Source organism: Lepidochelys kempii, chromosome 1, assembly GCF_965140285.1.
Source record: "Lepidochelys kempii isolate rLepKem1 chromosome 1, rLepKem1.hap1, whole genome shotgun sequence".
In the NCBI taxonomy this organism is placed as follows: Eukaryota; Metazoa; Chordata; order Testudines; family Cheloniidae; genus Lepidochelys; species Lepidochelys kempii.
Genome location: NC_136380.1, coordinates 117,435,915 through 117,446,793, shown reverse-complemented (window position 1 = coordinate 117,446,793; position 10,879 = coordinate 117,435,915). Strand labels below are relative to the sequence as shown.

General features: G+C 42.1%; 1 protein-coding gene across 1 annotated transcript in view; it reads left to right on the top strand.

The window, feature by feature from the left end:
• Positions 1 to 487: 487 nt before the first annotated feature.
• Positions 488 to 10,879, top strand: part of TMEM182 (transmembrane protein 182) — a 41,780-nt gene continuing 31,388 nt past the window's right edge. Inside the window, 4 exon segments of the mRNA XM_073351546.1 lie at positions 488 to 1,276; positions 3,627 to 3,748; positions 7,712 to 9,189; positions 9,192 to 9,355. Of these exon segments, the coding sequence (XP_073207647.1) occupies positions 8,898 to 9,189; positions 9,192 to 9,355 (456 nt within the window). The 5' untranslated portion in view covers positions 488 to 1,276; positions 3,627 to 3,748; positions 7,712 to 8,897.

Genomic DNA, 10,879 nt, shown 5'->3' with positions numbered 1-10,879 from the left:
CTGTTACGCCCCATGAAAGGGCGCCATTGTGCGGACCCGTTCTCGCTTCGCGCAGTCCCGCTTTTGCCCCTCTGCCAAACGCAGGGGCTGCGGCTGTGCGGCTGGTCCCCAGCATGGGGTGCGGGGGTTCTCTGCGGGTCAGTGTGACAGCTCTGGCGTAAGGGCTGTGTCGGAGAAAAGAAAGGGCAGGAGAGGTCTTGGCCCGAGCACGCTATGCCACGGCTCGTTTGTAAAGGTGTGACAGCACACCCATGGTCCTTAGGAGCCGATGCATCTTAGAGCAGCCCTGGAGCCAAAACTCAAGGGGCACTAAAGATGGTTTAAAGCCACCCCTCCCCCAGCTCATACACACTTTTCTGCACCCAGCCCCGAAAAGAAGAATCTGACCACACAAACTATAAACCTTTAGCTGGCTCCTTGAGGAGAAATTCATGGAGGATAGGTCCATCAATGTCTGTTAGCCAAGATGGGCATGGATGGTGTCCTTAGCCTCTGTTTGCCAGAAGCTGGGAATGAGCGACAGGGGGATCACTTCATGATTACCTGTTCTGGTCATTCCCTCTGGCATTGGTCACTGTTGGCAGACAGGATACTGGGCTAGACGGACCTTTGGTTTGACCCAGTATGGCTGTTCTTATGTAGAAAATTTCTCATGCCCTCCCACCCAGTAATCTGAAATGGCTTTCATCTTGTTGACCTGCTGGGTACACTGCAAAGCCCATTTGTTCAATCTGGTGTTTGAAATGGGCTGAGATGGTCGAAGAGATGGATGCTAAGAGGTTTTGGCTTGTAATACAGGAGCTGTGCTGCTGTTTTGGCTCTGTATTTGTATTTTTGTATTGTTTATTTCTGAATGTCAAGACTTTGGTAGGCATTATTTTAATTCAAATACATAAAATAGCGTTTGTAAAGCATTTTGAGATTCTCAAATGAAAATTGCCATATAATGCAACATATTATTATTATGTTAAAACCAGAAGAGGTTTCTTAATTCAGCCTCTTAGGAATCACCCAGCAAGGCTACACTTTCTGAAAACTTAAGAAATTCGAAGGAAGAGCACCTCAATATTTTTACATTAAGCATAAACTCTTTATAAAACAAAACCTATTTTAAAATATTAAAGTCTTGGACAATGCTTCAAAGCCTGCAATAATGTCTTAAGAAGAATTAGACTTCACATAAGGCCCTGTGCCACTTCCTGCAGCCCCCATTAGCCCGAAATGGTGAACGACGGCCAGTGGAAGCTGCAATCGGCTGAACCTGCGGACGCTGCAGGTAAACAAACCGTCCCGGCCTACCAGCGGATTTTTCTGATGGGCCACATGCCAAAGGTTGCCAATCCTTGACCTATTACCATCACCTTTCTAGCCAAAGCCTCTCTTATAGAATATGTCCTCCTAAATTCATTGTGTCAGTCCTTATCAGTTCATTTATTTATTCTAGCCACTTGGTAAAACCAAGAATGATAGTTGATGTTTGACAAAAGAAATGAACAGTTGATGTGTACCTGCGAGCTTGATAAATTATATCTTCATGTGTTTTTAAATAGTCAGTTACAGAGTTAAGGTCTTGATCAAGAATAGGGTACACAATAGGAGATGGAGTTGTGTTTGTCTTCTGAGAACAAGACCTGAAGACAAGAAGAAGACAGTCCAAATTCCCAGATATGTAACCTTAAGGGCCACGGAGGCCCAGATGTGGGTGGAAAGCTGAAGATTCCCACCCTAAGATCAGGAACTGGTGTCTCTACTGCCCTGACAGAGGCAACGGGCTGGAAGTCAGATGCGCTAACCACTGTGTGGCCCTCTGAACTCCCATCACAGGCACATCCTAAAATTTAACAAAATTTTGAGAACATATTCAGTCCCTCAGCAAGAAAGACAAAATATTAAGCCTTATAAATTTTCATCTAAAGTTCTTAAAATCATTTTGTGAGACAGATCTAAGACAACGAATGCAATTTATTGCAGTAAATGGAACACATTCTTGAATTTGAGCATTACAAATAGGCAAGATCAAGACCCCCAAATGTACCATTTATCATCAAACTTACAAAATCTAACAATGACTTATTTCATTCTGGTTTACAACTTCAGATCACTAGAGTGCATTTAGCAGTCATTTCAACTTTTCATATACAGATTGAGCCCAGAAGAAAAACTTACAATCCACCAGTCCAGAACTGTAAATGGATTGGAGTTTTAAAACTGCTGATCATACTAATAGTATCTGAAGAGTAATCTCTTCTAAAAGATCTAGGAATGAGCGACAGGAGATGGATCACTTGATGATTACCTGTTCTGCTCATTCCCTATGAGGCACCTGGCATTGGCCACTGTCGGAAGACAGAATACTGGGGTAGATGGACCTTTGGTCTGACCCAGCAGGGCCGTTCTTATGTGCTTATTTACAGATCTGAGACATGAAAATTAGTCTTTTTATTGACTGCAACCTCAAAGCTATACACTTTGATGAGTGGTTTCAGAGTAACAGCTGTGTTAGTCTGTATTCGCAAAAAGAAAAGGAGTACTTGTGGCACCTTAGAGACTAACCAATTTATTTGAGCATAAGCTTTCGTGAGCTACAGCTGTAGCTCACGAAAGCTTATGCTCAAATAAATTGGTTAGTCTCTAAGGTGCCACAAGTACTCCTTCACTGTGATGAGTGTGACAGATAGGGTGACACCTTTTTCAAAAGGCAAAGTGGGATACATGCAGGAGGTCTGCCCCCACCTCCCTCGTGGCCCTGCCCCTTGCTCCTCCTCTTCCCCCTGAGGCATTTCCCCCTGGCCAGGCTGGAAGCTGGAGATGGGCTGTGGTAAAAGCTGCCTAGTGAGCCCAGGCCACTGTGGGAAGCCCCGGACCCTCCACCTGCCCTGGGCAGCACACCCCAGGAGGTGGGGACATGGGCTGGGGGGCTGCTCTCAGGCTCAGTGGCCTGGGCTCCCTAGGCAGCTTTTACCACAGCCTGGACCAGCTCCAGCTTCCGGTCTGTCCGGGGCAGGGCCTCGGGGGGAAGAGGAGGAGCAGGGACAGAGCCTTGTGGTAAGGGGGGCTTAGGCTCACCTCAGCCTCCCCTCTCTCCACCACCCCTGAGCCTTTGGTAGGTACAGAGCAGCACTGCAAGGAATCTTGGACAAATGCTGTCCTGGCATCATTCAGCCTGGCACTGGGATTTGAACTTTGCATTTTGGGACTGTCCCATCCAGTTCGGGACTGGTGGTCACCCTAGTGACAGGGTGACTTAGAAGGGTTTCTTTTAAAAAAAAATCTGGTTAATGGAAGGAATTATTTCAAGGATATAGCCCAATTCAGCTTTCTCCTCTCTTTTGGTGTTTTCACTGCTAGTGTAACTAGACAGGTTTCAGAGTAGTAGCCGTGTTAGTCTGTATTTGCAAAAAGAAAAGGAGTACTTGTGGTACCTTAGAGACTAACCAATTTATTTGAGCATAAGCTTTCGTGAGCTACAGCTCACTTCATCGGATGCATTCAGTTAGTCTCGCAGGTGCCAAAAGTACTCCTTTTCTTTTTAGTGTAACTAGAGTTGAGTATAGCAGTTACCTTTGTCCTCTGTTTCTTTTTCTATGTCTATCAAAAATATTAACCAACATACTTCTGTTTTTTAGGAGTTCTGCATAAGGGAGGAATGGTGCCTTCAGAGAAATGACTGAGTGCCTTTTCGGAGTGAGGCATGATGAGAATCTTCCCTAGGTATAAAGAGAAATCCTAGCAGAAGAAGCTTAATTTGGTAGGCTGCAGACACGGAAGGGATCTAGGCCCAATTAGAGAACCAACTTTTGTCTCTTTATATATTTTTTTGTTTGTGTTAATAAGTTAGAACTATTTTTTTAAACAACACACCTTGAATCCGTGCATTTTATGCTTGGAGCTCTGGGGATCCTGCTGACTCCATGTCACATCAGAAGGTGGTGTTTAGGGATCTCTGTAAGGACAACCAGGAAATCCTAGAGATCCAAGCATATGGTTAAGACTATGGAATGATGCTATGGTCCTAGAAACACCAAAGGATGTGCTTGTCCTAAAACAAAATTTGAGAACCTTGGCCACTTTTTCTAGGGCAGAGTTACTGGATGAGCAAAAATAAAATGTAAAAGGTAGCCTAAGAGTATCTTTGAAAGAGCAGCTTGGGTCCAAGTGATTGGTACATGATATCAACAATGTTTCAACAGTTGAGGTATGAGCTGTTGCAGGCCCTGCTTCTCCAACTACATTTCAATGAGATCATTAAGATTTCTAGAGCTTGAGGCATTATACAACATGGCCTGTTCTCTTGCTTGCTACAGATCTGAGATAAATTTTATGTTACCTCTGAGATTAAAGAACAACAATAAACCCTCTCTGTCCCAGCCACACAAATCTGAACTAAATAGGCTATGTCATTTTGTTGATACTACTAATTTATTCATCATTTATTTAAACAGAATATAATCCTTCAGGAAGGCAAATAGATTGTGTCACTTTTCAGACTTTCATGAACCATCTTAAGGACATCTTTGGATAGAGTTGTCACGATTACAGGGCTAGCTGCACCTTTGCCCTTTTTCTGGACTCTATGAGCACATCTTAGGCATCAGGCCTTATGCCTTTACCTATCTTGGGGTGGAATTCTACAATTTTCCCTCTCCTAGGCTGTGCTTGGGGGTACAGTTCCAATGTATCAACTGTGCTTACCAGCTCTGACTGAGTTCAAACACCTGTGATCTTCTTTTTGGGAGTCTTTGGCAAGCAGTATATAGCGATCAGACAGCCTGCTTGAACCAAAGTATTGTTTTTATTAATAATAGGAACAAAACATTTAGTGAGAAAGGACTTTAGAATAACAGTCTACACACATCTTACCTGAAGTATTACTCTTCCTTGATGGTAACCCAGGCAGACGTCCCAGCACATGCCTGTATCTTAATCCGGTTCCCCCAAACAACTTGCCCTCAATCATTTTGAAACTGCTGTAGTCCTGTTCATCCTACATTCATTCATTCATTCATTCATTCATTCATTCATTCATTCAGTAACCAGGTCAGCACACAGCACTCCTAAATTATTACAGAGCAGCTCCACTTCCATCACATGAGTATTAATGCCATCACTTGTCAGACACATATTGTTAACATCTGCCTTGCATATGACTATAACATGGATTCACACTGGAAAACTTTTCACCTGTCAGATAGTTAGTGCCCACAGTGGCACTGTGGGAGCAGTGCCTACACAAAATATTAATCCAGTTTATGATACCTATCTCATATAAATATATAGGGAAGGAGCCTGAGTCCTACAAAGGTCACTTTGCTTCCAGACAGTGCCAAGTGACCTTAAAGCTACTGCAAAGAGGCAGCTGAAGATTCCCCCAGCATCCCGGCTGGAGTGGGGTATACCGAGGCGGAGAGGGGATGTGACGGGGACAGGGGGACAGGGCCAAAGGGTGATGTGCTCTGCTGATCTCCTGTTGGTGAATGAGCCCGAAGGGATCGTTCTAGTTGATGCATGTTAAAGCAGCTTTAACTTTTATGGGAGGCTGGTTTTGTGGCCAGGATTGGGGAAGAATAAAGGAGCTTCAGGGCAACCTTTATTTCTTCATAAGCTGCATCAGGTATGAGTTCAGCATGACTAAGGATTGTACCATTTGCAAATCCTTATGTGAACGGGTTACATTCACCCCGTTGCAAAGGGCCAGCACACAGCCTATGCACCACTTTAGTCTTGTTTAAGCCTTGTTGTAATGACTTGTGCCCTAACTCCATAGACATTAAGAGGTCCCTAGGCCAGATGATTTTCACCCAGTGTGCATGCCCAGTATTCTGAATATGATGTAATGGATACCATATAATCCAACTGGGGATGGTTGCTGTGGACTAGTTTCTGTATGAGTAAGCGAGAACTTCTAAAGCTATTTAACATGTCTTTCTTTAGCAGTTAATGGGCTATGAGATCCTCGGAGGATTCAGCTGCAGGAGCAATTTTCTCAGCAACTGCCATACTAGTTCCTTGGTATACGTTGAGACACAAGCCAGTATAAAATGCTGTGTTTAGATCATGGATGTATCTGCCAGCACAGATAAGGAGCTGCTTGCCAAATCTAAACATACACACAAAACATTGACTCAATCACACACAAACATAAACAAGCAAACAAATACCCCCTACCCTCTCCAATAAACTAATCAAGCCATTTCTCCTACTGACTGGGAAAGAAAAAAAGAGACAGACTGTTATTGTTATTTCACTTCTGAATTCTTGGGAGGTGTTCAGATGCTGCACTTGCTGCAGAGCCATAGAAACACATAAATAGATAGAAACATGCAGAGTTAGGAGTCAGTTGTAGGCTTATTCAAAACAGACTGAATCTTAAAAATCTTGTCAGTTTTCTTAAATGATATATCTGAATTAATCCTTTGTATTAGGTCCTTTACTACAGTCTGGCACACTAAAAAGTAACAAAATCAGTTAACAAAAATTAGGCGTAATGAGAGAAATTGATCCCTAGAATAAACTCATTAAACTCAGTGGAATTTTTTATAGCATGGATGAATTTGGCCCAGTTAACTTTTGTTTTTAAAATCCTAGTCTTACTACAGACACTTATGGGCATTAGATATTATGAATCAGTGACTGACCTTACAGTAAGATTCAAAAGAATGATTGTTTTATTTTGATAAGACACACTTTTCTTTACCTTGATTGATTTTACTTTCTAGTGATGAACCTTCAGGGTTTAATGCAAGTATTCAAGTGGTGGACAACATGAATTTTCATTAGGACATAACAAGTCTTAATATGGCTTCTGATTCATTCCCAATTTAGAAAGGCATAATACCGAAGATGTTAGAGTATTTGGAAGATATGAAGGCCAGAGATCATGCCATAAATAACGAAGAGAATAATTAAATTAGGGCCTCTTAGAATGAACATTCTAAATTAAGAACCAAAACACGGCATGTACAGTATTTTAAAAATAAACAAATGACGTAGCTGTCAATTGAGTTCAACCGAACTAGTCATATGAGTGAAGTTACTCACATGTGGAAGTGCTTGCAGGATCAGAGCCATAGGTATCTCTCCTTCTGTCTGCTACAAGCAGGGCTGGATTTAGGGACAGGCAACCCAGGAGATCACCCGGGGTGCGGGGCTTGGAGGGCGCCGGGCTTAGGGTGTTGTTTCTTTTGTTAGCAACAAAAGGGAAAATATAATGTTTGAGGTAAAATGTTTCAAGTATTCCATATGTGGATTAATTTTCCACTAACCTCCTAGAATGTTGTGGACCTTTGTGAAACCTTGGAGAACCTAACAGACTTTTTGAGAACTACATTTTCCTTGAACCTCTTAGAATATTGTCATCCATGCCCTTGCAGGTATATAAGGGGCATGGTGTGGCGTGGCGTATCCAGTCAGTCAGTGAGATATAAGGATGAACTGAAGTGAAGTGAGAGCCCAGCTGCAATATTGTGAACCTTGTTTTATTGTGTAATTGTGAAAGTGTACTTGTGTTTTAAGAATTGAAGATAAGTAGCAACTAATAAAGGACATATTTAATGAGATGCCAGAGCTATCTATCAAACCCCTTTCTACACAACAATATAAAAGAAATACTGTTACTTCTTTTGCCATGCTTAACATGTAATGTGTAATGACTTTCTAAGTCTGTGGAACATAGACTTTTGCTCTTCCTCATACTGTCTGTTTCCCCCCACAGAAAATAAAAGATGCCCCTGAAGAAACCTTCAGGAGCTCCGTATAGGAAGTGAAAAGCTCAATTGCAATATAGTTTGCAGCAAGGGGCAAATCTGATGGGAAAATATTTGAAACAGAACAACATAGACCGTGCGTTAGGCAGGAGTGATCATCTCAGTGCAGAAGAAATTGAGGAGTGAAGCATAAATGATGGAAGTCCTATTACTAAAGAATTAGCAGATTTACCAAGGCTATGACAATGGTGTGAACACGAAGGGAAGAAACAGTGGCACCCAGGCAAGGATCCTTGTGCTGAATCTTTCTTCATGCCTTCTGGTTGCCATTCCCTTACCTGGTTGTGTCAGATGCAGCTTCATCTTCTGTAGATTCAGTTATCTCTCTTTGGAATACTACAAAGGATATACATCCTGTTTTCAGCATCAGCTATCAGGTGGAAGATCCTCATGGACAGTGTTACAAATCTGACCATGAAGCTGGTAAGTGACACTCTCTGGGAGAGCCGTATTGACAGCATAAGGCCAGTGAGGTACCAAGTGACTGAGGTCTATGACACCCTGACGGAACTAGCACAGTCAAGTAAAGCTGAGGCCAGAATCCGACATGAGGCGAAAAGCCTGGCAAACCAGATCTCTGACTTCAAATTTCTGGTCTCAGTTGTGATTTGTGGTTTGGCACAATATCCTGTTCCAAGTAATCATTATAAGCAAGGCATGGGGGGAGGGATAGCTCAGTGGTTTGAGCATTGGCCTGCTAAACCCAGGGTTGTGAGTTCAATCCTTGAGGGGGCCATTTAGTGATCTGGGGCAAAAATTGGGGATTGGTCCTGCTTTGAGCAGGGGGTTGGACTAGATGACCTCCTGAGGTCCCTTCCAACCCTGATATTCTATGATTCCAAACTTAGTCAATGGACATCGCGACTGCTACTTCTTTGATGAGAAGCTGCCTTGATTTCGTTGTGGCCTACAGAGACAATGGATTTGAAGATGCCATCACTGCTGCAAAGGAAGGGTGGAAAACTTAGGAGTTGAGCCTGTCTTCAAGGAAACTCGTATTCATTGGAAGAAGAGACAGTTTTGTTACGAGGACAAAGATGAGGTGATGGGAAGCTCAGAAGAAAAATTCAAGAGGGAGTTTTTTTGCTCGCTGTTGACACTGCTCAAGGGTCCATCAAAGAAAGGTTCAGACAAATGAAGCACCACGAAAAGATCTGGGGGGTTTGGTATGACATCAGTAAGCTGCCAGTGGACAGGAAAACACTCTTGAACAATTTTATGGACCTTCATTGGATGCTGACACATGGGGAATGGTTGGATGTCAATGACAAAGATCTCTATATAGAATTGGACAACATCCGTCACATTTTGCCACACAGAAAGCACTCTCCACTTCAAGTTCTCCAATTCTTTCATGATGCAGAGCTGAAGGACACATTTTCTAATGTGTGGATCGCTTTGAAGATTCTGCTCATGCTGCCAGCTACGCAAGTGGTGAGCGTAGCTTTTTGAAGCACAGGCTCATTAAAACATATCTTCGATCGACAATGGCTGATGAGAGATTGACATTGCTTGCTATTTTATTGCTTGAAAATGCCATTGGCCAGTCTTTAGATCTCTCTAATGCTGTGCTTGAGTTTGTGAGGGAAAAGGTAAGAAAAGCGACCTTTGGAACGAAAGGAATAGGGTTAACATTCTAAGGCTGTCACCTACTGTAAAATTTTTAAATACTGTTCCACCCAATGTTGGTACACAGTTCAATTTCTTGATGTTAGAATATTTTAGTTATTCTTAAAATTAAAAAAAGTTTCTGTCAGCTTAGAGGAAACTAATTTTTTTATTTGCATATATATGGCATTAATAAATACAGATTTACAGATCCTAGCGTCCACATTTATCTTCTTATATGACAGGGATAAATCATGGATGCAAATTGTGCATCAAAGTTGTGACATGGGCTACAAATGCAATAAAAAATAAGGTATTAAAAATGTAACAAATGGAGGGGTAGGGGAGGCACTGAAGACGCTTCTAGCCTGGGGCACCATTTGGTCCAGGGCCAGCCCTGACTACAAGTGTCTCTTGCACAGGCTTATATACCAAGAATTAAATTAAGTGTTTTATTACTTTCACAATCTGTAGTCCAATGGTTATGGTACAAAACTTAGGGTCTGGAAACCTGAGTTCTATTCCTTGCTCTGGCATTAACTTACTCTGTAACTTTGGATAAGTAATTGCACTTTCCTCAGTTGTAAAAATAGGAATAATTATGCTTATCTATCTTCATAAAATGATTTGAGATGTATGGAAGAAAGCAACTATAGACCAGGGGTCCCTCGTATATGTCTCCCGCTTATCCGTCATTTCACATATCTGTCACTCATGAATATGGAAATGTGTTCCGATTAATGTTGGTCCTGATCCACATATCCGTCGCTTCATCTTTTGGATGGCTTTTCTGTGGGTGCTTAGCACCCACCAGCAGCCAGCATCCCCCACCCCCAGCGCCTCCTGTCTGTCGGTGGCCCTGCTTCTCCCCATCCCTCCAAGCGCCTCCTGCATGCTGAGACACAGCTGTTCCCCTGCATGCAGGAGGCGCTGAGAGGTCGCTTTGATCTCTATTGCCCTTTTCAAGAATGCAACCCCGAAGTATACGAGGGACCCCCTGTAAGTATTAATATTATTATTTTCACTTAGAATAATATTGTAAAGAAGACCAAATTCAGGCTTGTTCACCTTCTCAATACGGGCCCCAGTGTTGTCCAACTGATATGTTTGATGGGATAAATTAATAAAATTGAAAATAAATTTATATTCCATAAAATTGGGAAATAATATTCTTTAAGGCAATCTATGATGTACAGCAAATCAAAATGAATTCCACATCAGCTCACTTTGACCTTTTGTGTCCAGTTATTAAATAAAACTTTACATTATAATAGATCGTATTATAACACGTGATCATTCTGAAAAAAAAGAATACAAATAATATAATATGTGTAAGACAATGTTGGAAAGTTTCACTTATGGTAGGAACTTGCATGACTTTAGATCCACCGTAGTCAATGGCAACGCCCTCACCCCCATTGACTTCAGTGATTGCAAGATCAAGATTTGTTGAGCTTTGGGCAAAAATGATTTGTAAGTTAATAGTTCCCAAGGTAATAGGATAACTT